Source organism: Myotis davidii, unplaced genomic scaffold, assembly GCF_000327345.1.
Source record: "Myotis davidii unplaced genomic scaffold, ASM32734v1 scaffold208, whole genome shotgun sequence".
Taxonomy (NCBI): Eukaryota; Metazoa; Chordata; class Mammalia; order Chiroptera; family Vespertilionidae; genus Myotis; species Myotis davidii.
In genome coordinates, this window is record NW_006299706.1 from 657,659 (window position 1) to 684,402 (window position 26,744).

At 51.5% G+C, this 26,744-nt stretch overlaps 1 protein-coding gene across 1 annotated transcript in view; it reads left to right on the plus strand.

Moving 5' to 3' along the window:
- The window catches only part of IL6R (interleukin 6 receptor), a 33,430-nt gene that overhangs the window by 3,410 nt on the left and 3,276 nt on the right, over nt 1-26,744 (plus strand). The window contains exons 2-9 of the mRNA XM_006775752.1: nt 3,510-3,758; nt 4,761-4,884; nt 7,112-7,293; nt 7,564-7,730; nt 8,208-8,349; nt 19,027-19,076; nt 20,145-20,214; nt 21,120-21,210. Coding sequence (XP_006775815.1) covers nt 3,510-3,758; nt 4,761-4,884; nt 7,112-7,293; nt 7,564-7,730; nt 8,208-8,349; nt 19,027-19,076; nt 20,145-20,214; nt 21,120-21,210 — 1,075 coding nt within the window. The remainder of the gene's footprint in view (nt 1-3,509; nt 3,759-4,760; nt 4,885-7,111; nt 7,294-7,563; nt 7,731-8,207; nt 8,350-19,026; nt 19,077-20,144; nt 20,215-21,119; nt 21,211-26,744) is intronic.

Below are 26,744 nucleotides of genomic sequence, written 5' to 3' on the forward strand. Positions count from 1 at the left end.
GGCACATTTGTCGCCTTGTGGTCTCTCCTCTGAGTTTTTGTGACCGTCCTGTATCCAGCGCCTCAAAACGCCACGGTAGCGCGGTGCTGCTCAGGCTCGAGAAGAGATCCGTCAGGAAGAAGGGCCGGGACAGGCGACACTTGCCAATGGCTGGTTTATAATTAATCATCTCCCATTAAAAAAAAAAAAAAGGTGACTCAGTTTTAAAGAACACTGTTACTCAAGCTCCCTGGCAGAGGAAGTGGCCATTATGTTTCTCCCGCAGCTCTGCTTTTGTGGAAGAGGAAAATAGGCTTTTTATTTGCTATTGCTCCGAGTTGCCCAAATAGTCTGGCCATTGTTCGCGAGCGCAGGAACAGAACAGCCCCTGCTATTGTTCGGAGGGTCACCAAACATGGCAAGAGCTTCCATCTGGACTGGGTAAGGGAAGTGAGCAGGGACACACATTTCCTGGAGCTGGCAAAGCAGGCGCAGGAAAGAGCTCCCGTGGGCGCTGGACTCACGGGGAGCGCTTTCCCCAGCGTCTCCTCGTTGGGGCGAGCTGGTCTGGTCTCAGTGGAGGGCCTGTCCATTGTACCACCAGAGGGGGCACCTCTAGACCACTGTGTCAGCTGTTTTTTTTAAAATATATTTTTATTGATTTCAGAGAGGAAGGGAGAGCAAGAGAGAGATAGAAACATCCATGATGAGAAGGAATCATTGATTGGCTGCCTCCTGCAACCCAGGCACGTGTCCTTGACCGGAATCGAACCCGGGACCCTTCGGTTTGCAGGCTGACGCTCTATCCACTGAGCCAAACCGGCCAGGGCAATGTGTCAGCTGTTTTTAATGTGGAGGCCCTGTCCAGGTGGAGACCATGTAGGTGCCCTACATGAAATGAGCATTTATTAAGCACCCACTGAACTCTCTGATGAGTGCAAGCAGGAGCTCACGGTCTCGTAGTTATGGTTGGGGGTGGGGTGCTGTGTATAGCCCGGGACCGTGCCATGTGAAAAGTGCCAGTGCGAGGATGAGCCGCCTGTGGTCCTCGGCCCCTACTTGGAACTTCATGCCACCTGCCCCGTGTTTTGTATCGGTGCTTCCGGCTGTCTGTGAGTTCTGATGTCTGCTCATCAGCTGGTGGAGGGATGTGGCATGCACCCCACCGCGGGGCCTCCCACCAGCAGACAGGAGCGTCTCCATCTCTGTTCCTGCAGAGATGGTAATTCGTGCATGAGCTCAGTGTCCCTGTGGGGTTTAATCCTGACAGCTGCTTTATGAAGTGGAAAATGGAAAAGTGAAAATATCAATGTAGTGATCAGAAGTGTTGGTATGTCCCCTAACGTAACCTCATTCAGGCACAGGTGGAAATCAGTATGTGGACTGGAAGCGGCGAGCTGTATCCCCACCAGGCGCTTTTTGGACTTGACTCCATTGGACTGTGTATTCTGTTATGAAGGAAAAGGACACGTGTGACACACACACACTAGGACCAGCGATTCTACTCAGGGAAACTCAGAAAAATGCACCAAAAGCCACATGTGAGAAAGTTGATAGCCACACTCTTTGAGAGATGACTCAAACCTCCATCAATGGGAGATGATCTACTGTAGCTGCACAATGGAATTTTTAAAAAAATATATTTTATTGCTTTTTTTAAAAGAGAGGCAGGGAGAGGGATAGAGAGTTAGAAACATCCATGAGAGAGAAACATCCATCAGCTGCCTCCTGCATACCCCCTACTGGGGGTATGCCCGCAACCAAGGTACATGCCCTTGACCGGAATTGAAACTGGGACCCTTGAGTCTGCAGGCCGACGTTCTATCCAGTGAGCCAAACCGGTTAGGGCTGCACAATGGAATATTACACAGCGGTGAAAAAAACACACTGGAGCTACATGTAAATAAATCACAGAAACACAATGAATGATAAAAATACATCGCATGAGTAGTGAGCCTATTGTTTTTCGAAGTCAGGGAGGGATGCCCTGGCCAGTTGGGCTCAGCGGTTAGAGTGTCAGCCCACTGACCTAAGGGTCTCGGGTTTGATTCCCAGTCAAGGAATCAAATGGACCTCGGTTTGCGGTTCGGTCTCCGGCCCAGGTCAGGGTGTGTGTGCGGTAAGCAACCCATTGATACCTCTTTCTCATGTCGATGTTTCTCCCCCTCCCACTTCCCTTCCACTCTGTCTGAAAATCAAGGGGAAATGTCCTCGGGTGAGGATTTAAAAAAAAAGCCAGGGAGACGAACCCCAGGACGGAACACTGTGTGGGGGGAGGCTGGAGGGTGCAGACGTGGAGCGGGTGCTCAGGAACAGTGATTGCGCTACTCATTACTGCAGCCTCGGGGCAGAGGACTCCGCTCCCAGTGGTGAAGTGAGAAGGCAGCTGGAAGGCAGCCTGTGTCACCAGGCAGGGCCCAGCCCCAGGAGATGCCATCTCTGTCCCTTTGATGCCCCTGTCCCTGGTCCCTGGGCTGTGGCCAGTGGTCAGTTTGCACAACCAGCCCTGGCTTTGGGATTGTCAACCTCTGGGAGTCACAGAGCCTTAGGCCCTCCTTGCTGACAGCCCCCTCGGATGGGGTGGGAGGAAGGACAGTCTGCCAGGTGTGAGGTTAAAACCCTCTCCCCAGCGAGAAGGCTCTGCAGGTCTGAGAGAGACTGGTGCTCCTCCTCCAGGCGCGAGAGCAGGGGTGGGGGGGTGAGGTCGGATGCTTGGGCAGCTGCTGGGCCCCTACAAAATCTTGGGCCAGATGTATTGCTGCTGCTTGCTAATGAGTGGTTGGACATTTGGTTTGAAGGACTAAGTGTGCTTCATGTGAAACTGGCGATCTCCCCTGGCCCCAGTGCCCTCAGCTCCTTGGACTCATTTAAGAGATGGGTTAATAAATTAGTCCAAGGTGGGCTCTGGCTGGTGTGGCTCAGTGATAGAGTGTCGGCCCACACACCAAAGAGTTTGATTCCAGGTCAAGGGCACGTGTTTGGGCTGCAGGTGTGGTCCGGTCCCGTAGGGCTGATCGGGGAGCCTGTGAGAGGCAACAAATCGATGTGTCTTTCCCATCGATGTTTTTCTCTCTCTCTCCCTCCCTCCCTCCCTCCTACTTTCTCTAGAGATCAATGGAAAAAATATCCTCGGGTGAGGATCAACAACAACAAAAATTAGTCCAAAGTGGCTGGACTAATTTATATCTTAGAGCACGAATATATAATCTGTACTAACTAAAAAAAATTTACTCGTTCCTTTAATTTTGGACACTAGGCCGTAAACAGTGGCAGAGCCTCAAAGGGTTTTCTAAGCAAAAGTGTGGGGAGGCCGGATCGAGGCTCCAGGGGCTCCCTTGGGCAGCTGGGTGGAGAGGGCCAAGGCTGGGGCCTGGGGCCACGGGGAGGCTGCTGCCATCACCCAGGCGGAGGCCTGGACCACGGGGTGGGCTTGGGAGATGTTTAGTATTGAAGCCTCTCGGGCTTCCCCAAATCAGGAAGGAAGTTGCTCCGTTTGCCGTGGACTTACTGCGCGTCTTCTCTCTCCCCAGAGGTGGAGAGCGATGTGCTGGCCAGCAGGCCCGGCGCCAACGTCACCCTGACCTGCCCCGGCGGGAAACCGGGAGGCAATGCCACGGTTCACTGGGTGCTCGGGAACCCGGTGACAGACTCGAGCCACGACAGCTGGGCTGGTTGGGGGAGGAGGCTGCTCCTGAGGTCCGTGCAGCTCAACGACTCCGGGAACTATTCGTGCTACCGGGATGGCCTCCCGGCTGGAAGCGTGCGCCTGCTGGTGGAGGGTGAGTTGTGTCCGCAGAGCTCTCGGGGCTGGGATGGCTCCCTGAGCAGCAGCTCTGCATCCCAGGCTCCTGTTTTTCCCTTGGCCCATGGATCCTGGGGACAGGCCCGCCAACGTCTGCCAGCGAGACCAGCGGGAATTCCCGCCGGGTGGGTGCACCTGGCTGGTGGGGACCCCGTCCCGCTGCCCTTGATGTGCAGTTAAGGCCAGAGGTGGGAGCCAGGGGGCCTGGGTGTGCATCCTCCTTTGCAGCTTAACGTCTCTGCTCCTCAGTCTCCTCTTTGGTAAAGTAAATTAATGTTACAGTGGGGCCTTGACTTACGAGTTTAATTCCTTCTGAGACCGAGCTCGTTAAGGAGCTCGTTAACTCAAATTACTCTGTCAACTCAATGCAAAAAATCGGCCGAGAGACAGCTGGTATCTCAAAAAACTCCTTAGTCGGGACACTGGTAAGTCAAGGCCCCACTGTATTACCTTTCCTCAGAGTCAGTGCAGAGATTACATGGAGAGTGTGAGTGTGCGCACACGTGGACATAGGATGTTGGACACTCTCAGACCAACCAGCTTTGGTTTGAGAATCAGCAGGTTCTCAGCTCCCTCACGTCTAAGATGCATTGGAGCCGGGTGCCCCGTGCGCCAGGCCCTGTGCGGAGGCACCGTCTCCCCTGTCACATGTCCCCGGGACCCTGTGCGGGAAAGCAGTGTTGCTGTTACTTAGCATCATCTAATTTTAGAGGAGGAAACGGAAAAGAGCAGGCCTGTGTGACTCCAAAGCCCCCATGTTGGGGACTGTTCTCTCTCCCCTTTAGACAGGGTAGCCCTGGGCGTCTCCCTTTGTCACTGTGAGGCCCTTTAAGTTCCCAGCCATTATTGTGTATGTGGCTGTTTGGGTCCCAGCCGGCGCCAGAGCTGGGGTGGGGGCGTGGTGAGGATGGCTAAGCCAGGGGCTCCCCGAGAAGGGGAGGGAGGAGAGCTCACCTCGGCCCGGTGTGCTGGCTTCCAGGTCCCCCGGAGGAGCCCCAGCTCTCCTGCTTCCGGAAGAGCCCCATCAGCAACGTCATCTGTGAGTGGAGCCCTCAGAGCCCGCCCTCCAGGAGCACCAGGGCCATGTTGTTGGTGAGGAAGTTGTAAGTATCCTGGTCTGGGCTGTGTTTATGTCTGCTCATCCTTCACCGAGGCCCGGGTAGCGGGGGGGCGGGGGGTGGCTCTCAAAGGAGCCAAGTGGCACTGGCCAGCCAGTGATTCCAAAATTTTATCATCAGAAAATGTTAGAAAGTAATTAATTCCTCTGGGAAGAAGAGGAGGGAATGAGAGAGGAAACGGAGACAAACTCCCGTGCTCTCCCCTGCTGGCCACTGTGCTAGGATATCTGTCCTGTCAACCACCACAACAGGCATGGGAAGTGGGTGTGATTTTTCTCTGTAACAGACAGAGAAACGGACTTTTCCGAGAAACTCATTTCCTTGGGGAAGGTCATCCTGCTGGTAGTTCTGCTAGGAACCCAACCCAGGCGGCCTGACCTTATTCAACGCTAAGGTTTGGGGCGTTGTTCTGAAGATGCAAATGGCGCTGGGAGGGGAAGGGGAGCCACTCATTATTGTGTCCAGGTGCCCTGACCTGGTGAGCTTATCAAGCGCTTCCCTTGATAATGGCAGACGAGGGGAAGTGGTGATAGAAGGGAAGTGGTGATAGAGGGGAAGTGGTGATAGGGCAGAGAGGGAGCCGGAGGGGGTGGTGGTGGTGGTGGTGGAAGTCACACCTGCCCGGGGCGCCCTTTCGCTCCAGGAGATGGGATGAGTTGTGGCAGGGATGTGAGGAGGGGGAGATGCTGAAACCAGCACACCTCCGCAGTTCGGTCTGTCTCCATCCAGAGCCCACGGCCCCTCAGCCCAGGTGCTCCTATTGGAGTTTGGACTGTCGGTCACCAGGGCCTCAAAAAATCTGAACAGTGAGTTCACCCGGGTGATTCAGTGTCCAGGGTCAGCTGCCTGGACCAGCCCTAGCAAGTTTATTAGAATACTTTGTGTGTTCGTTACTGGCATTTTGAGAGAGAGAGAGAGAGAGAGAGCGCGCGTGCGCGAGAGAGGGAGGTTTTAGCTCACGATGTTAAAGGCCCTGGCAGTAAGCCTCAGGCACTTCTGTCCTCCTGCTGGTCCGGGTGCCTCTGCCTTGAAGTGAGGAAGTGGGGTAGGGAGCAACTGAGAGCCTGGGGGACCACAGAACCCACTCAGGCCCGACTCAGACCCTGGGCTGCTGGGGGTGAAACAGGCCCCTGGGGGGAGGCTGTGTATCCTGCTTTGTGCACACATCCACGCCCTCCCCAGCTGTGCTTGCTCACCCATTCGTTCCACCGGGGTTCCTTTCGGTGAGTTCAGCATCAGCTGTGGGCCGGGCTGGGTGGGAGGGAAGCCTGGGTGGGATGGAGGGAGGGAAGAAGGGAGTCAGGGAAGCTCTAACTCAGTCTGGGGAGGTTGGGGCAGGCTTCCCAGAAGTTGGTTCTGGGCCTGGGGTTCAAACGCGTAACAGGAGGTTGGTGGGTGATTCGTCACCCCCGCGGCGGGCGAGTGGCTGCCGTGGCCTCACATGCCCACGCATGTCAGAAGTGGGTGACGTCTCAGGTTCCCAGGCCAGGTGGGCCGGTGTCTGACTCACCTCCAATATCCTCAGTCACCCGGCCTTCCTTTCTGGGCTCACCTGCCAGAAATGCTCCCACCTCCTTCGAGCCCCCGGCTCCGTGTGCTTCTGGATGGCCTTTCTCCTGGCTGCCCCCCGCCCCTCCCCCGCCTTTCCAGGAGCACAGGACCTGGCAGAGTGCACCCCCCTTCAGCACCTTTGACCCATGGGCCCCAGCTAGATGTTTTACATTCATTTTTGTAAAAAAATATTTTTATTGATTTCAGGGAGGAAGGGAGAGGGGGCGAGAGAGAGAAACATCCACGATGAGAGAGAATCATGATCGTCTGCCTCCTGCACACCCCCCACTGGGGATCGAGCCCACAACCCGGGCACGTGCCCTTGACCAGGATCGAACCTGGGACCCTTCAGTCCGCAGGCCGACGCGCTATCCACTGAGCAAAACTGGCGCTCTATCCACTGAGCCAAACTGGCCAGGGCTACACTCATTTCTCAATTAACCACCAGGCAGGTACTACGAATCTTCCCGTTTTCAGATGAGCAAACAAAGGCTCAGAGAGGAGATAACTTACTCAAAGTAGCAAGAACTACCACATGTGGAGCTGGGACTCAGCGCCAGGGTCCGCCTGCAGAGCCCGGCCCCCCTCGCCATGGCCCGTCCCCCCAGTCCCGAGTCCTCGGGGAATCTGAGAGTGGGCGGCTCTTGTTTTGTGTTGGCAGCCAGCATGGTCCGCCGGAAGACTCCCAGGAGCCGTGCCAGTATTCCCCGGAGTCCCAGAAGTTCTCCTGCCAGCTGGCCGTCCCTGAGGGAGACAACTCTTTCTACGTTGTGTCCCTGTGCGTTGCCAACAGTGCTGGCGGCAAGTCCAGCAGACCCTACACATTTGAGGGTTACGGAATCTGTACGTAAGCTCTCCCAGGCCTCCTCGGCCCCTTCCAGCTGTTTCCCTCTTGGGCTTCTCCGAGGGGCAGGGAGGGGATGGGCGGGGGTTTGGTGAGCTGGGGCCTTTGGGGCTTCACTTGACAACAGGTCAGGCTGTGGCTGACCAGGGGAGCGGGCGGTGGGGAGTGCTCGGGCCGGGGTGGCGTCCTGCTGTGGGGGTTTGCACAGCCTTGGGGGGTCTTTCCTCAGCACCACGCTTGCCACTACAAAGAGCATCCTTTTCCCACAGTGCGACCTGACCCACCTGTCAACATCACGGTCACCGCCGTGGACCGAAACCCCCGCTGGCTCACTGTCACCTGGCGAGACCCGCCCTCCTGGAACTCATATTTCTACAGGCTGCAGTTCGAGCTGCGATACCGGGCGGAACGGTCTAAGACATTCACCACACTGATGGTAACTTCTCTTACTTCTGGATAGAAAAGTGCCCCTGGCTACTCAGGGGCAGCAGAAAGGCGGCTAGAAGAAAGCAGTGGGTTCTGGGTCCTGTTCCGCACTCACCATGTGCGTGGCTCTGGAGGAGTCTCTGAGCCTTTCTGAAATGGCGGCATCGCCTATAAAAGGGAAATGAAAACCTCCCTGTGTAGGCCTATTGGTGAGCGCGGGAGTGACCTGGGAAGCGAGTGGGGCTGTGAGCATGTCGGGACGTGGCTGGCAGGATTCCACAGTGCATGCAGGTGGGACAGTGACTTCCAGCTTCTGTCTGTGTTGGCCCAGAGGGCACCCGTGTTTCTGAGCTGCTGGGATGATGGCAGCCCTTGGAGAAGCTATGCCCAGCCGAGTCACCCCCTAGACCTGAGAGAAGGAGGGCTGAAGCGCAGGGCAGCCAAGGGCATCCTGTCCTTGTGGAGAGTAACGTGCCTCTGCCCTCAGGTCAAGCAGCTCCAGTATCGCTGCACCATCCGTGATGCCTGGAGTGGCATGAGGCACGTGGTGCAGCTGCGCGCCCGGGAGGAATTTGGGCACGGCCTGTGGAGCGAGTGGAGCCAGGAGGTCCTGGGCACCCCCTGGACAGGTAGGTGCTGGTGGGCACGGAAGGGATGTTTCAACGTTGCTGCTGTATCAGTTACCTGTTGCTATATAACAAGTCACCCCCAAACTCGGGGTAAAACAAACCATTTATCTGCTCAGGATTTTGGAATTGAGTCAGCGAGGCAGCACTCGTGTTGGTCTTGCCTGAGACAGTACATGAGGTTGCGTCAGGCCTGCAGGACCCTAGGGGGCCTCACTCACGTGCCTGACGGTTGGTGCCAGCAGGTGGCTGGGGCCCTGGGTTCTTCCCTGAAGCCTGGCCCCTTCCAGGAGGCCAGCCCGGACTCAAAGAGGGGAAATCATTTCACAACTTGATGGCAGCAGCCGCAAAGAATTTGTAGCTATATTTAACTTACCACGGTTACTAATGCTTCTTATTTAAAAAAAAAAAAGATGTTAAAGGCCCTGGCCAGGGTGGCTCAGTTGGCTGGGTGTCATCCCATTCACCAGAAGGTGGCTGGTTCAATTATAGGTCAGGGCACATGCCCAGGTTTTGTAGGGGGCGTGCAGGACGCAGACAGTTGATGTTCCGCTCTCACATCGATGCTTCTCTCTCTCCCTCTCCCTTCCTCTCTCTCTAAAAGTCAATAACAATATTTAAAAATAAGTAAATAAAAACAAAAAAAGATGTTAAAGGTAGTAATAATTGCCTCTGAGGAATGATTGAAATAAGTGTGTTATAGAACATGAAAAATTCCAGAAAAATACAAAGAATAATTATCAATGGTATATCTTCTCAGCTAGAGAAAACCAGTTAGAACATTTTAGTATACTTCTTTCCTGTGTGTGTATTTTCTATATATGTGTGTGTGTGTGTGTGTGTGTATAGTATATAAAATATTGTGAGCATTTCCATGTTATTTTTGGAAATGTATTATTTAGTAATTGCATGATTAATTTTTTTTTTAACCCATGGGAATTTTTTTTTTATTTCTTAAAGTATTACAAAGAGTATTACACGTCTCCTTTTTTCTCCTCCTTGACATTCCCCCGGCTTCCCCCACCCCCCAGTGTCTTGTGTCCATTAGTTATTCTCATATGCATGCATATAAGTCCTTCAGTTGATCTCCTTCTCCCCCCAACCCTCCCCAGGTTTCCCACTGTAGTTTGACATTCTGCTCAATGCTGCTCTGCCTCTGTATCCATTTTTGTTCATCAGTCTATAATGTTTCTTATTATTCATAAATGAATGAGTTCATGTGGTATTTTTCTCAGCTTCCCAGGGGCCGTCTCAGTCTCACAGGGGCCATCTCAGCCTCACAGGGGCCGTCTCTGCCTCACAGGGGCTGTCCCAGCCTCATGGGGGCCGTTTCAGCCTCACAGGGGCTGCCTCAGCCTCACAGGGGCCGTTTCAACCCCACCGAGGCCGTCTCAGCCTCATGGGGGCCGTTTCAACCCCACCGGGGCCGTTTCAGCCTCACCGCAGCCGTTTCGACCTCACCGGAGCCGTCTCAACCTCACCGGGGCCGTCTCAGCCTCACAGGGGCCGCTTCAGCCTCAGTGCAGCTGTTTCAGCCTCACCGGGGCCGTTTCAGCCTCACATGGGCCGTCTAAACCTCACAGGGGCCGTCTCAACCTCACATGGGCCGTTTCAATCTCACTGGGGCCAATTCAACCTCACCAGGGCTGTTTCAACCACACTGGGACCATTTCGACATCACTGGGGCCGTCTCGACCTCACCGCTGCCATCTCAACCTCACTGGGGCCGATTCAACCTCACCAGGGCTGTTCCCATCACACTGGGACCATTTAGACATCACTGGGGCCGTCCCGACCTCACCGCTGCCATCTCAACCTCACTGGGGCCGATTCAACCTCACCGGGACCGTCTCAGCCTCACTGAGTCCATCCCAGCGTCACCGAACCCATGGGAAATTAAAAAAAATGTTTTTATTGATTTGAGAGAGAGAAAGAGAGAGACATTGATGTGAGAGAGAAACATCAACCAGTTGCCTCTTCTACTGGGGATCAAACCAAAGCCTGGGTATGTGCCCTGACCAGGAATCAAACTCACGACCTTTTGGTGTTCAGGACGACACTCCAAATCAATGGATCCTCCGAGCCGGGCCACCACGGGAATATTTTTTAACTTCTAAAATTTTCATTCAATTAATACATGCCCAAGGCAAAGAAGCAAAGAAGGTCTTATAACAGCCCATGTCCCTTACCCCACCCCTCCCCATGTCCAGTCCTGCTCTCTGGAGGATGCCGCTTGGCTTTCTGTTTCGATTTCTTCTGTTGGCACCCTCCTCAGCGCCAAACAACAACCTAATATGGCTGTTTGTTTGCTTTTCCGAGAAGACAATTTGAGACATTCTCTTTTGACTCTTTCCTGTGAAAGATAAGGATTTAGCAGACCTAGACCCAGTGCAGGAATCTCTCTGACTACAGCCCAGAGAGTGGCCACCCCGCCTCTGCTTGAATGCTTTCAGAGATGGCGAGCTTACCACCCCTCGTCATGCGGTCCCCAGTGTTCGTGTAGAAGGACTTCCAGGCTTGTTTCAGTGTCAGATCTCTTTAGCCTGTGCAGTGTCATGAACCAAAACAGTCGTTCTTAAACACTAAGCAATTTGAAAGAGTAAAAGACTCATTAATCAAGTGTGTCTGGATAAAATGGGGAAGACAGATGTGACATCCATTGCCCAGGCCTGTCCCTACCCCTACCCCTACCCCTTTCTCCTCCCCTGGCCCCAGGCCCTAGGGAGAGGACTTTATGTGGAGGCTGTGATGTGATGGTGTTTCCTCTAACCTGGTTTTGCAGTTTGGGTGTCCTTGTCCTTGTCCTGGGGAGCCAGAGGAGCGGGCTTAGGCTGAGGGTGTCTTCCTTATTGGCCGCAGATGATGTCAAGGGCCGGCTCAGATCTTTGTCGGCGCTTCCTGGCTGTCAAGAGCGGAGGCAGCTTTCCACTGGACCCTTTTCTTCAGCTTATTTCCCCCTCGGACCTGGGTACGAAGGGAGGCCTAACTGCTCTGTCTTCCGTAGGAAAAGCATTTCAATGAACGACAATGCCCTTCGGGCCGGACTGTGTTGACCCGCTCCTAGTTGTCTTTGATTTGTACACTCTTTGAACCACAGCGCACTCCGTGAACACCGAATATTAATGTGGCCCGGGGAGCCTTTGTGAGGCAAGAACGTTAATTGCAACATTGTGCAGAGGAAATGTCCCGGATCTAGACGGATACCCGCTTACCTTTTATTCCAGCCGCTGTACGTAGATCTCCACAAACGGCTCTAAGGAATCCCGTTTTTGTCAGTCCTTTCTTTAAAAAATATTTTTGAATTGTGCTACAAAATATGCATAACTTAAACTTTACTATTTTAACCATTTTTAAGGATCTATAGTTCAGTGGCATTAAGGACTTTCACGTTGTTGTGCAACCATCGCCACCATCCATCTTCAGAACTTGTTTCATCTTGCAGAACTGAAACTCTGTGCCCATAAACACTAACTCGCCGTTCCCCCTCCCTCAGCCCCTAACGGCCATCATGTTACTTTCTGTCTCGGAGTTTGATATTGTAGGTACCTCATGTAAGTAGAATCACATGCAGTATTTGCCTTTTGTGTGTCTGGTGTATTTCACTTAGCAGAGGGCCCTCAAGATTCATCCATGTTGTCAAATGTCAGCATTTCCTCCCCTTTTAAGGCTGGATGATACCTCACTGTGTGTATGTCACATTTCGTCTACCCATTCCTCTCTGGATGGACATCTCGGTTGCCTCCACCTTTTGACTATTGTGCACAATGCTGCTATGAACATGGGAGTCAGGAGGTCTGTTCAGGTCCCTCCTTTTAGTTCTTTTGGGTATAAACCTGGAAGTGGGATTCACTTGGCAATTCCTTTTTATTTGCATTTTAAATTGGTTTTTAGAGTGAGAATCAAGGAGAGGGAGAGGGAGAGATAAACTTTGATGTGAGAGCTGTGTGAGAGAGAAACATCAATTGGCTGCCTCCTGCATACCCCCTACTGGGGATCGAGCCCCGACCGGGAATTGAACTGGCAACCTTTTGGTGCACGGGACGCCACCCAACCAACGGAGCCACACTGGCCAGGGCGTGATAATTCATTTTTAAGTTTTTGAGGAACTGCCATACTGTTTTCCAAGTGGCTGCACTATTTTACATTCCTATCAGCAATGCACAGGGTTCCAGTTCCTTCACATCCTGGCTGGCACTTCTTACTTGCTGTGTTTGTTGGACAGTGGCCATTCTAATGTGTGTGAAGTGGTATTGTAGTTTTGATTTGCATTTTCATAAGGAATAGTGATGTTGAGCATCTTTTCATGCGCGTATCGGCCATTTGTTTATCTTTTTTTGCAGAAATGTCTGTTTGAGTAGGAAGTTCTTTCTTATGTGAACAGCTCTGGCCTCACTGGGCCTCGCCCTCTGGGGTCACCCCTGACAAGTCTGCTAGCCTGCTTTCTGAATTCTCCGGAATTCCCAGAGGATCTGCATCTGCTTGGGTTTCGGTTCCCAGGCTGTTGATGGCCGGTTGGTGGGTTCCTCACCGGTCTGTGCACCTCCCCCAGAAGCTGGTCTCATCTGTGGTGTTCCTTTTTAAATTGTTGATGTCCTCCCCGCAGTGGGAGGTGATACGGCAGCGGCAGTCTCTGACGTTGCAGCCTCGGGTCACTGTGCTTCTGTGATTTGCTCGAGTGACCATGTCAGCTCAGTCAGCACACTTGGCTTCTTCTCCCGTAAGCAGCTGAAGAGTTTGAATTCCCCATCCTGTACATGTGTGCTTTTGGGGGATCTTCAAAGCCCCAGGGGGGCATATATCTGAGAGAGAAACCAGAGGCTCCCCTCACCCCTTTACCCTCCATCCTCCACCCCACTGAGGCCGGGCTGATGAGCTGGGCTTCAGTGGGTGCTGCCCCCTTGAGGCTGGTGCCTGGCTGCACACGGGCTATGTTCCCTGGGAGATTCCCCTTTTTGAGGGCAGGGCACTGAGTCATAAGTCTTGGGGTCTCTGCTCCATCCAGCAAAGGCAGGTGACTCACTGAGACTGTCACTGAGGGCAGGGCAGGGCAGGGAGAAGAGGTTACTGACAGGGCAGCTGGGCAGTAGCTCTCTCCGGAAACGACTGGCACCACGACTGCAATACCCCTTTGTGAAGTGGGGCAGGGTGCCTGGGAAAAGCCCATTGGACAGAAGAGAGTTATTTCTTGCTCCTAACAAATTCCTTTCACTTGGCTTCATACCCCGCTCAAGTACACCCAGAAAATAATGAGAACTACGTGTGACAGGAGAGAGCACAGTGGACCCATTTTTGGGGATCCCAGTGGTTGAAGGGGGTGCTAGAGGTTTGCATTTGCAGGGCCCTTGGGGTGCCCTGAGGCCAGGGCTGGGGACTCTCCAGGCGGGTGAGTCTCCCTGGCTTGGATCCTGGGAGGTATATACAGGGGTGGGCAAAAGTAGGCTTACAGTTGTTCATATGGAAAATAATGCAGTAATCCTATCTAATAAGGAGGGAATATGCTAATTGACCCTCCCACCATTGCAAAGATGGCGGCACCCATAGCCAGTAAGTAGGGAATATGCTAATTGACTGCCCTGCCCTCAAAGATGGCGGCGCCCACAGCCAATAAGGAGGGAATATGCTAATTGACTGAACTGCCCTCAAAGATGGCGGCACCCACAGCCAATAAGGAGGGAATATGCTAATTGACTGCCCTGCCCTCAAAGATGGCGGCGCCCATAGCCACAAGATGGCAGCGCCCAGCCCCCCAGCCGCCCAGAGCTGCCTGAGGCTCAGGTAACTAGGGCCTGCAGAGGCTTGCGCTGCTGGCAGTGGCAGCAACAGAGGTGTGATGGGGCATCACCTTCCCCTGATTGCCAGGTCGCCTCCTGCCCCTGAGGGCTCCCGGACTGTGAGGGGGGCAGGCTGGGCTGAGGGACCCCCCCTCCTGTGCATGAATTTTCATGCACTGGGCCTCTAGTTAATGAATAATAATAATACAAGAATAAACTGTTTCAGGGACTCACAACTGTGACCCTGCTTTTGCCCCACCCTGTATTGTCATCTCAACCCTCTGGCCATCCCATTCTGGGAGCGCATTTGACAACAGCCCTCCTTATTGAGCTCCTGTCTCTGTGTGAGCCACACCACTGCTGCGGGCATCTGTCTCCCCACAACCCACAGCCACAGCTTCCCCGTTACTTTTCCCGTGAAGTTCAAACTCCTGAACGTGTGCAGAAGGCCTCCCCGGGCTGCCCGCCCACCTCTGCCACATGCCTGGCTCCCCTTCACTTACCTCATTTCCTCCAGCTGGACTGAACCTGGCCCAGCTTCACACGCATGTCCTTCCATCCTCAAGCCACGTAATCCTCTGGTCAACTCCCTCTTCCGTCCAGCTTATCTTTGCATCACCTCCTCCTACATTCTCTCTGCCTGCCCAACCTGTCTGCATAGCTCAGAGGTTCCTTTTCACACCATAACATCTCAAAAAAGACCCAAGAAGGTCATCAACTTTTTTTTAAAATCCTCCCCTCATGGTATGTTAATTGATTTTAGAGTGAGAGAGAAAGAGGGAGAGACGAGAAACATTGATTGGTTGCCTCCGATACCTTCCCCGACCAGGGATTGAACTCACAACCTAGGTATGTGCTCTGATTGGGAATCAAGCCCACAACCAATTGAGTCTCCCAGCTTGGACTGAGGTCATCAACTTTTACTTTTGCTGAGTAAGGACAAAAAATTGAACAATTAAGGGAAAATGCTGTGGCTGCTTACCATCACCTTCCTCCTTTCCTATAGAATAAAAGGCTAATATGCAAATTGTCCGTTCAACCAGGGGGCGGGGCTGGCCAGCCAACTGCCCATGTCACCCCTGCCAGCCCGCCTGATCAGCCCCATCCGTGCACGAATTTGTGCACTGAGCCTCTAGTTATTTCATAAAAGAGAGGATGAAATAGGCGTAAGCTCAGAAAGAAGGACACTTTGGCAACTTTACTTCAACTAGGTGTCCACATCACCTTTTCTGGATGTTTCTGTTTTGGCCTAAGGCCAGTAGACTTTGTTTATGGACCATCCTTGGGGGTGCTAGGACCCCACTGGGAGACTGACAGCTCCTCCTGAGGTTTTTGATTTCTTTTCCCTCGAATAGTGGAGCAATGATTAACTTTCTGGTTGGTGGTTTACAGGGTGTGAAGGAAGGTGTGAGGCCAAGGGAGGGAGTGAGTATGTGCAGAGTGGAAGGTGTTGTGGGTGGGTGGCCTGCGTGTGCCCTTGTCTCTCCCCAACCCTGCCCTTCCCATGAGTGTCTGGCTTTGTGGTTCATCCTTCTCTCCTTGTTCCCTCATCTCTCTGCCACCCAGTCGCCTCCTTTTTCTTTCTTTTTTCTCTTTTAATTCTCAGCCCACTCCTATTTTTCCTCTCTGTACTTCAACCCCCAGGCCCTATCCAGTAGCCCATATCTTAACTTGTCATTATATACCATTTAACAATTTTAAGAAAAAATGTATTATGTTCTCTTTCCCCTAGTTTTATTGAAATACCAGAGGCCCAGTGCATGACATTTGTGCACTCAATGGGGTGGGGCCCTTTCACAGTCCGGGAGCCCTCGGGGGATGTCTGACTGATGGCTTAGGCCTGTGGGGAGTGGGCCTAAGCCACAGTCGGACATCCCTTAGCGCTGCCGTGGAGGTGGGCTGCTGTGCTCGCCAGCCGTCAGCCTGGCTTGTGGCTGAGTGATGCTCCCCCGTGGGAGTGCACTGACCACCAGATGGCAGCTCCTGCATTGAGTGTCTGCCCCCTGGTGGTCAGTGTGCATCATAGCGACTGGCCATTCCGCCCTTTGGTTAATTTGCATATTACCCTTTTATTATATAGAATAATGGACCTATAACATTGTATTATTTGTTAAATGTATATATTGTGAACTGATCACCACAGTAAGTTTACTTAACTTAATCCATCACCACAAGTGGTTACAAATTTTTTTTCTTGTGATGAGAACTTTTACGATCGACTCTCTTAGCAACTCTGGAATATACAATACAGTGTTATTAACTATAGTCACCATGCTGTACATTACATCCCAGAAGTTATTGTGTTCTCTGTTCCTAATTTTGAGAATTGGGCCAGTTTTTAAACAAATATTATTGTGTTCCAGGCCAGAGTTAGGTGCTTTTAGTGTGTAATCTCGGGTGATCTGTGCAGGAGGAAGCCACCCCCTTGCTTAGAAATGAAGAAACAAGGACTAAAAAGAGGTTAAGGGTCTTGACCAAGGTTACACATCCTGTATGAAGAAGGTCTCTGCCATCTTTTATATTGAATTTCTGTATTCCAAAACTCAAGCGAGTAAACCCAAACCGATTTTCAAATTAATGGAAAAAAGTTTCTTGTTTTAGAATCTCATATGAAAAAACCCCCACAACACATATGTGGTCTTCTATTAATCTCATTTATTAGAGTATGGCCATTCATTCATCTATATATATAAAAGGCTAATGTGCAAAGTGTCCTCACGGGAGTCCAGGAGTTCGATTTCTCACTATGATGTGCATGTACCACCAGGGGGTGGCGTGGAACGAAGGAAGGCCCCGGCCGGCAGCTGGAAGGCCCCGATTGGCCCTGATTGCCGGCCAGGCCTAGGGACCCTACCTGTGCAGGAATTTCGTGCACTGGGCCTCTAGTTTTATTATAAAATAATAGTACACAGGGGGCAATGAATCATAGTTCCTTCCCCTCTTTCACTCAATGTGGCAGTGAAGTGAGGCGTTAGGAAATATAAAATACGTGAGGAGAAATAGGAAATACTTTTGCCTAAACAGAAAAGGAATGTGCTCCTCAATGATAATAACTTCCCACAGCCTTCGTGCGTCTTGGTGTCTTTGTAAAACAGGGTAATAGTGCCCGCCTCGTGTGATGCTGCGAGGGCGAAATGGGATGGTAATACAGGCAAATGAGCTATTTGGAACTGGTGTGTAGTTACCCTCAAAATGTTGGTGCTAGACATATTAGTGGTATTTTATTAGTATGCCATTAGCATTATTTTTTTTTTTTTAAATATATTTTATTGACTTTTTTACAGAGAGGAAGGGAGAGAGATAGAGAGTTAGAAACATCGATGAGAGAGAGACATCGATCAGCTGCCTCCTGCACATCTCCCATTGGGGATGTGCCCGCAACCCAGGCACATGCCCTTGACCGGAATCGAACCTGGGACCTTTCAGTCCGCAGGCCGACGCTCTATCCACTGAGCCAAACCGGTTTCGGCATGCCATTAGCATTATTAATCTTATCTTCATTGAGCCCTAATTTCTTCATCTGGAAAATGAAAATGATTATTAATAATGATGCAACAGTTGCTCCACTTTCCGTCTCAGGGGATAAAATGGTCTGAATTAGGGCCCCCATGGTCATCTTGGGAGATGCTTAAAAAGTCTTGTTATGTAAGACAATTTTATTCTGTATTAGAAAACTTTTATTCATTCTGGTAACATTCCTGGGTTATTTGAAATAATACCAAACTAAAACCCCCACTTTGCCCCTGGGAAACTGAGTCACCAAAGGTTAAACGCCCTTCTCTGGACCACATGCCATGATGGGGGTCCGAGCTGAGGGTAGAAACTATACAGGTCTCCCTTTCTCCCTAAAACCTCTCTCTGGGTTTGGGGAGTCTTTTAAAAACCCTGATGTCTGGTCCCATCCCCAAGATTCTGAGGTCATAGGTCAAGGGTGGATCCTAAAAGGCCACAGGTAAGGCTGAGCATGACTGGGTTTGGGAACCAGTGGACTGAATGACCATCCACGGTCAGCCATATTGCCTAGGTAGTGCTGCCCCATCTCCTGGTGTTTGCTTTCATTCTAGCGCCCCCATACCCTCCATCCGTCCTTCAGTCACTTTCTGCTGTGATTCTGTCCTTTGCTGGGCTCAGCTGGGAGGAACACAAAGCAATGAGAATAAGGGTCCTTCCCATTTATTCTTGGTTGATTTGGAGCTCACTTGCTGTGTGACCTTGGACAAGTTGCTCTCCCTCTCTGGGCCACTGTTTTCTCTCTGCACAATGGGAAGGAGGGGTGAACATGCTCGTCTGTCGTGTTCTCTCCCGGGGATGGCACACTCACCTCCACCTCTTACTAGTTATTTTGCTCCTGGCTCTGGGAGGCTGCACATCTTTGTGTAAACCATTCCTCTGGTGTTTTTAACTCCTTGCTGGAGAAATGATAAACTGGAAAGAAAATACTTTTAAATTTCAGAGCACTCTACACATTCTACCCAGTCCTGTTTCAGTTCGTGGTCCCTTGGGCCCACGCTTGCTGCTGAGCCTGGCCTCAGGTCACACGCGCACTTTGATCCTTGGCCCTCTGCTGCCCGGGAGGTTTCTGCAGAAACACTGTTCCCATGCAGGGGATGGGCCTCGTGAGGGGCCTGGGTCCCTGCCGCTTCTCGAGCAAAGTGTACTAAGTCCACCCAGGAGGAAGAGAACTTGTTGTTTATGTTAAATTCTTTATATATTTATATATATATATTTTTTTACTTCAGAGAGGAAGGTGACCTCCTGGTTCATAGGTTGCCGCTTAACGACTGAGCCACGCCGCCTCGGCAGCATGATGCCCTTTTAAATAACATTGTGATGAACTTTATTCGGCTTCTGCAGCCCATCAGACAGGACTTCAGGGTCCATGAGTCAATAATACTTCTTCTATCCACAGAACCCACGAGTTTTTCAACTGCGACCACGGTGGAGGTGTCTTCCATGAAGGTGAGTTCATGTTCTTATCAAAGGGTCAACACCTACCGGTTAGCGATGTGGCTGGCACCAGACAGAATGCAGTTTAAGTCCAGCTCTGCCACTTACTGGCAGTGTGGCTGTGGGCAAACTGTGTCCTTTTGAAGGCTCTGTAAGACGGGGCAGCAGCAGTTCTCGATCCGGGGCACTTATGAAGCGTAGAGCAGCGTGGGGCTGGCTCACAACGCTGCGCTGCCCCGTCAGTGGATGCAGTCTCACCCTGAGCTTCTGGACACCATGGGAGGCTCAGCGAATGAAGATCCTCTGGCTGGGACTCCGGTTCAGTTCCTCTGAGCCCTTCCCTGTGGACTCCCGGTGTCATAATGATCTGGAAAGAGGATTACCGCCGAAGCCGCTTAAACAAATCCTCGAGTAATCCAATTTCCCACCCCACGGCAGCTCCTCCGTGGTCCCCAGTTCCCACATGCTCAGCGGGGAGGCTCCACGCTCCCGGAGCTGGGCAGCACCTCACCCATCATCCGTGGCGGACTGTCCAGGACCAGCAACTCCGGGGTGAAGTCCAGGCCCTTGGGCCAGAGCGCTCCCAGCACAGGGTGTCGGGGCACCGACTGACCGAGAGCTGCCAAGGCCCCAGGCCCCGAGCCTTGCGTTGGCCATCTCATTGATCCTGATGTGAACTGAGATTCAGGGAGAACGCTGACACCCACCTGAGCTGAGAAATCTGCCCGCGGTCTCAGAGCTAGTTGTGGTCACAGAGCCAGGATTCCGGCCTGTGATTTTCCTCGTCAGGGATGGTACCTGTGCCCTTGAACCAGACCCATAGGACAGCGTAAGCTCTTGGTAGAGTGGCAGATGGGAAGCAATCCCCACCCTGAGTAGGTGAGGTGTAGATGCAGATAATGCAGATAATCTTACAGATGTTGAAAGTGACAGGTCAAAATTGGAGAGGTACATGAGATAAAGGAAAGGCGTGGTCGGGGGTCGGGGGGCGGGGAGGGGGTTGAGGAGGTGCCTGAGCTGGGCCCAGAATGAAGGTGGAATCCACAGACACGGGCTTACAGTGCGGAATGTCTTTTACAGGCACCTACTACCAACGGAGACGATGACAACACCTCCTCGAACTATCCTGCCAATACGACAAGCTTCCCAGGTGAGCCCTGGATCGTTGTGTGTTCCTGTGGCCTAAGGGGCACCGAAGGCTTGTAACTCCGTAGAAAGTGCTTTCTTATTTGGAAATGTCGGCAGGGGGCCAGTGTGCTTCATGGAAAAGACCAGTGGCAGAAACATTCTTTTATGACCTTGTCTGTCCAACTTGGATATGGTTAGCTAAGGTATTACGAGGGGATCACAAGAATAATGAGACAGATCAGCGAACCATTTCACAGTTGGCACTTACCCAGCTTGGAGTGGGGTCATAGCTCAAAGGAAGTGTCCTCATCTCATCTGAGACCCAAAGGCCGGGGAGGACTGGAGAGAAAAGGGGTGCAGGGAAGGTGGGAAGCGTGTTCTGGGGGAGATGTGAGACCATGTGCGGAGAGCCCCAGGGCGGGGGTGGGAGCGGGGAACATGGCATGTGGAAGAGCGAATGAAGATCCTATGGCTGGGGCTTGAATGCCAAGTGGGGAGACAGGCAAGAGATGACGCCCCATGGAGAACGCTGCACCCAAACACTTGATTTAAAGCACCTGGGGCTCTCTGGCATCGTCCTCAATGGAGCTGCCGTCGATGAGGTCCCCAAAGCTTTCTGCTTCTTGCCCCCATCTGTGCCTTATGGGGGCAGGCTGGGCACCCCTAGAAAAGCCAGTCTGAGGGGCGTGGGTGCTCAGAAGCTCTGAGCTTGAGGTGTATGTCTTGCCAAGTGGCAGAGTCCCAGGGTTTGTCAGACTCTGCTGGGAGTGGTTCTTCTCGCGTGGCTAAAACACTGGCCAGAGGCCTGCTGGTTAGCAGAGCTGTTTCCTCCTCCAGGGTGAGGTTCCTTGGAGACTTTTGATGGCACCAGCTGAGTGGCTTATTGTTTTCTCTTCCTTCTGCGCCTCCTCCTCTTCTCCCCTCTAGTGCAAGAGCCCCCAGTCCCCCTGTACACATTCCTGGTGGCTGGAGGGAGCCTGGCCTTCGGAACGCTCCTCTGCGTTGGCATTGTCCTGAGGTGAGCGGGGTCCCGGGGGGTGGCATATTTCTTACCTGACTAGCTTCGCCTGTGCTGGGGCGGGGGCAGTGAGTGGGAGAGCCACACATGGCTCAAGATGTATTTCAGAGGTGGGATCGATAAGACTCGACGACAGTAGATGAGGAGAAGGAAGGAGACGGAGGAGTCCAGGCTGACCCTCATGTTTCTGGCTTTGGCAACTGGGCAGATTAGGTGATGGTGGTGGTGGTGGTGGTGGGGGGGGGTCATGCATTTAAAATTGGAAACACTGGAGGGAGAATAACGGAGTGAAAAACGATGATGCTGGTTTGGGACCATTGAGTCTGAGGTGCCTGTGAGAGCCCCAGGTGGACGTATTGGGTAGACAGTTCTGATCGTAGCTGCGTGCAGATGTGCAGATGGTAGTCGGAGCCATGTCAGAGGAATAAGGACAGTGACAGTGCCCTGTGGACCCCAGGGTCCTGACACGGGAAAGTGTAGAGGAGGAGGAGTGAGAAGAAGGGCCTGAGAGGGAGGAGCACCGGGAAAACCCGCTGTGGGAACCAGAGGAGGGTGGGAGGCACCGAAGAAAGCTTCAGGCTCTGGGATTGCAGGTGAACACGACCTCCTCCCCCTGAGCCCCATGCTAAGGTGACTGAAGTAGCACGTGAGGAACATCAGTATGTACCCAGGCAATCTCGGGCGCCCAGTCAGACCTCCGGGGGCTAGTCCGTGTCTCAAAACAAGCAAACCTAGCCCAGCCAGCTTGGCTCAGTGAGTGAGCGTCGACCTCTGAACCAGGAGGTCACAGTTCAATTCCCGGTCAGGGCACGTGCCCGGCTTGTGGGCTTGATCCCCAGGGGGGACATGCCAGGAGGCAGCTGATTGATGATGCTCTCATCATTGATGTTTCTCTCTTTCTCTTTCTCTCCCTTCCTTTCTCTGAAATCAATAAAAATATATTTAAAACCAAAACCAAAACACAAGCAAACCTAGCAGGTCACCTTTAAATGCTCGGTGCCAGCGCTGTCCTCTGGCCATGGTTAGGAGACAGGCCGAACGGGCACCCTGGCCGCTGTAGCACCATGCCCACCCATCCCCGTCTCTCTCTCTTTGGTCACTGGTTTTGCAGTTCCCTCCCACGCTTGCAGAAAAATCAGCTAACAGTGCTGTCAGTGACGGCGATAAAGACGGCTTCCCGTGTTCACGGTTTCACTGCAGGAAGTTGTGCTCCTGCCTGTGCTGAGGCCCTACAAGGCGCCAGGCTGTGCCCTGGCTTGGATGGTGGTTAATTACAGTGATGATGCGACGGAGGGGAAACTTCTCTGTCCTCCTTTCTCTCACTTTGCGTGTGACTTTGAGGAGACGCCAGTTGGTGGTTGTGGGAGATGGTGGCTCATTGGGTCCTCACAGCGACCCTGAAATAGCTTGACTGTAGGTGGTCTGGGTTGGAAGGTGAGCAAGGTGACAACTCAGTGTGTTCGGGATTGTTTCCACTTTGATTTTCCAGTGAAGTGGTAAGCAAATTGGCCGAAGGGTGCGCAGAAGAGCAAGTTCCGAATGAGTGGAGGTAGCTCCTTGGAGAAGCTTGAGAACTCACTGTCTTTTAATTTTAGGCCAGAGAGAGAGGCTATCCCAGCAGTCAGGGGTCTTCTACAGCCTTCTAAGGGATTCCTTGCCCTCAGGCACATACTTCTGTGTTCCGTTTCTATATCATTAGAGCTTCCACAGGCCGTTCTCTTAACCTATCACAGACCCCATCGAGCAGCGGTTCTCAACCTGTGGGTCGCGACCCCTTTGGCGGTCGAACGACCCTTTCACAGGGGTCGCCTAAGACCATCCTGCATATCAGATATTGACATGACGAGTCATAACAGTAGCAACATGTCAGTTGTGAAGTAGCAACGAAAATAATTTTATGGTTGGGGTCACAACATGAGGAGCTGTATTTGAAGGGCCAGAAGGTTGAGAACCACTGCCATAGAGTAAATATCATGATTTCCACTTGACAGGTGAAGCGATTAAAACCGAGAGGTGGAGTGATCACAGCCAGCAATGGCAAGGCCAAGGTTTAAACCCAAAGCTCTTGCTCTTTGGATAGGGTATTGGAGGTCATTTAGTCAAATTCTTTAATTTTACATCTGAGGAAACAGCCCCAAGAGGTGAGCTGACTTGTCTAAGGACACAGTTTGTTATTAGCAGAGCCAGGATTAGAACCCACATCCTGCGAGTCCCAGCCAACCACGCTAGCCAGCTGTCAGCTAAGCGGTGGACCCAGTTGGTCCCATCAGCCCACCATTGGCTCCATTTACAAGCAGTGCCATCCTGGTGGGCTGTTGATCACTGACAGGGAGCGTTCGGCTGGGAACCGGCCACAGCGCGCATCGCAGACCCAGTTTGCTAATGTGCTGACGGTGCTTGTACACTAGCTGGTTGCTACACAACCAGGGCCCCTGGACGGCTCAGTATCCCTGTGCTGGAAACGTATCAGTAATTTATTTCCTAGCCTGGCGAGCTTCCATTCTCGCCCGTATAAGGCAAACTTATTTGAAAAGAGGCCAGTTATTTCAAGTGATGAAAACTCCTCTGGTCTCCAAGTCCCTCGTGTCAGAGTTGCCAAAATGGCCGAGGCCCAGGACCGTTGGGGTGGCCCCATTACAACAGGGAGGATGTGAGAGGCAGGTTGAAGTACATACTTACCGTCTGGGGTACCCTATTTTTCTTTTTAACACACTTATTTGGCATTTCAGGCAAAGTCTTTTCCTAAATATTTTCCACGAATATCAGTGATAATTTTTAAGACTTCACGTGTGCCATCCGGAAAGATGGGCCATCTTCTTAAGTGGATGTCATGCCTTACAGGGCCCAGTTCTCCCCCCCCACCCCCACCCCCCCGCTTTCCTCTCTTCATCGTATGCCGCGCTGCGCTGGGGATTCTCCTAGCAGAGAATTCTTTCCCGGCACACTTATCTAGAATGGGCCGGCGCTGTTAGGTGAGGACTTCCTATGTGTATATGCCAAGGATTCAGAGAATTTTGCATTGAATGTAGTCTCACTCCGATATTTAAAAATCACAGACTCTCCCACCTTCATGGCAGGGCCAGAGGGACTCTCAGGGCATCCCGGGCGGTGGGAGGGGCTGGGTGCTGTGGGTACCCTCGGGGCCCTGGCGGGTGGGGTCACTTCCTCTCCCTGAGTCTTGGTTTCTCATTTTCTAAGAAGAGTGAGAGTTATTATGAATGTTCTAAGACCTTTCAGCTGGAGAACCTTTTCTTGAAGCAAACATTCTGACGCTCAAAGACGTCACCTCGATAGAAGGCAGAGGCTGAGGTGCGAGTGGCGTCTGACAGCAGGGCCATGTCAGGTGTGGGCACCCTCAGACTGGCTGTTACTAAAGCCCCTTTGAGCGCAGTGATTTTTAGAAAGTGTCTCATTCACGCCTCCAAATATTTCAGAAGAAGGAAAGCCCACTTTTCTCAGTTACGCATTCGGTTGCTGAGGATGCAGACTGCTTTTTGTATTGGTTAACACGTTAAGCGCCTAGGCAGTCACCGGTGACTGACACTGTACTTTCCGTCCGGAAGGACAAAACAGGCCGGGCGCTTAACGTGTTAAATAACGTCAAGAGAGATTTTAAAACATTGTGATATATGCTTATTTGCTAAATACTGGCAATTTGCTAAATATTGACAAACAGAAAGAAGGAAAAAATCTACATTATGCAAAGACAGCCACTATTAATTTTTTTTTTTAGTTCTTTCCTTTTATCGGAAATACACTCATTATATAGAAATACAATTTGTTTATCCATTAACCGCTGTTAATTTTTATTTTATTTTAAAAATGTATATCTTTATTGATTTCAGAGAGGAAGGGACAGGGAGAGAGAGAGGGATAGAAACATCAATGACGAGAGAGAATTATTGATCAGCTGCCTCCTGCACACCCACTACTGGGGATCGAGCCCGCAACCCAGACTTGTGCCCTGACCATGAATCAAACCGTGACCTTTTGGTTCATAGGTCGATGCTCAACCATGGAGCCACACTGGCCAGGAAGCACTGTTCATTTTTTAAATGTGAACGTGCTAGAAGTCTAACAAACCAACAGAAAAGTGCACACGTCATAACTGGACATGAGTTATCCCAAGGTGAACACACCCGTGCAATCAGTACCCCAATCAAGAACACTTCATAGGGAATGAATTTCCTCTGCGTCTTTTTCCTCTGCATAATGTCTCGTTTGGCTTTTCTGTGGCCTTGCTTTTTCTGTATCTGTCACTCTGATTCCTGCCTTTTAAATTCAGGATTAATTATAGCGGAAGCGTTTGTCACCTTATTGCACATTCTTTGTGAGCCTCCCTTCTTTAGCTGCAGACGCCTCCGTCAGGGACACGTACCCGCGTTCCCTTAGTCAGCCTCCTCCCATGGGGCACTGGGGTGGTGGTTTTGCTTCGATGAAAAGCAGTGTGGACAACCTTTGTGCGTAAAGTGTTGTCCATAGCTAGGCTGTTTCCTTCAGGCGCGTTCCCAGAAGTGGAATTCCTGGGCCAGAGCGTCCGAATACTTTGGAATCCGAGCGTGATGATTTTGTCCTCCGTCTTCTCAGACAGGCAGAGAATTCTGTCCAAGGACCCGGCACAGCTCCAGTGAGATCCTCCCGCGCTCCGTGCTGCCTAGGGCCTGCCTGGTGGAGCCCTCAGGAATATTCTATAGCTTGCTTATTCCATTGGAAAAAAGGCTAAGAGCCAGTGCAGATTTGGAGCCAACTATCAATTATTTATCACAACAAGGACAGGAATAGCCTGTCGATATAAAGAGAAACCCAAGGAAAATCTCCAAGCCTTGTTTTTTTATTTTATTTTATTTTTATTTATTTATTTTAAAAATATATTTTATTGATTTTTAAAAAAATATGTTTTATTGAGAGAAACAGAAACATCAATGATGAGAGAGGGTCATTGATTGGCTGCCTCCTGCTGGCCCCCTACTGGGGAATGAGCCCACAATCTGAGCATCTGCCTGACTGGGAATTGAACTATGACCTCCTGGTTCATAGGTCAGTGCTCAGCCATTGAGCCATGCTGGCTGGGTTTTGATAACAGCCATCCTAATGGGTGTGAAGTGGTATCTTACTGTGGTTTTGATTTGCATTTCCCAGTGACTAACAATGTTGAGCATCTTTTCATGTGTCTGTTGACTATATGTATATCTTCTTTGGATAAATTCCTTATTCAGATCCTGTACCCACTTTTTAATTAGATTGTTTGTTGTGTTTTATTAGCTCTCGGCATATTCTGGATATTAATCACTCATCAGATACATGACTTGCAAAAAATAATTTTTCACTCTCTTGGTAATGTCTTTTGACATGTATATGTTTTCTTTTACATTTTTAAAAATTTTTTAGAGAAAAGAGAGGAAGGGGGAGAGAAACATCAAATTATTGTTTCACTTATTTATGCATTTATTAGTTGCTTCTTGTATGTGCCCTGTCTGAGGATTGAACATGCAACCTTGGCTTATTGGGATGATGCTCTAAACAACTGAGCGACC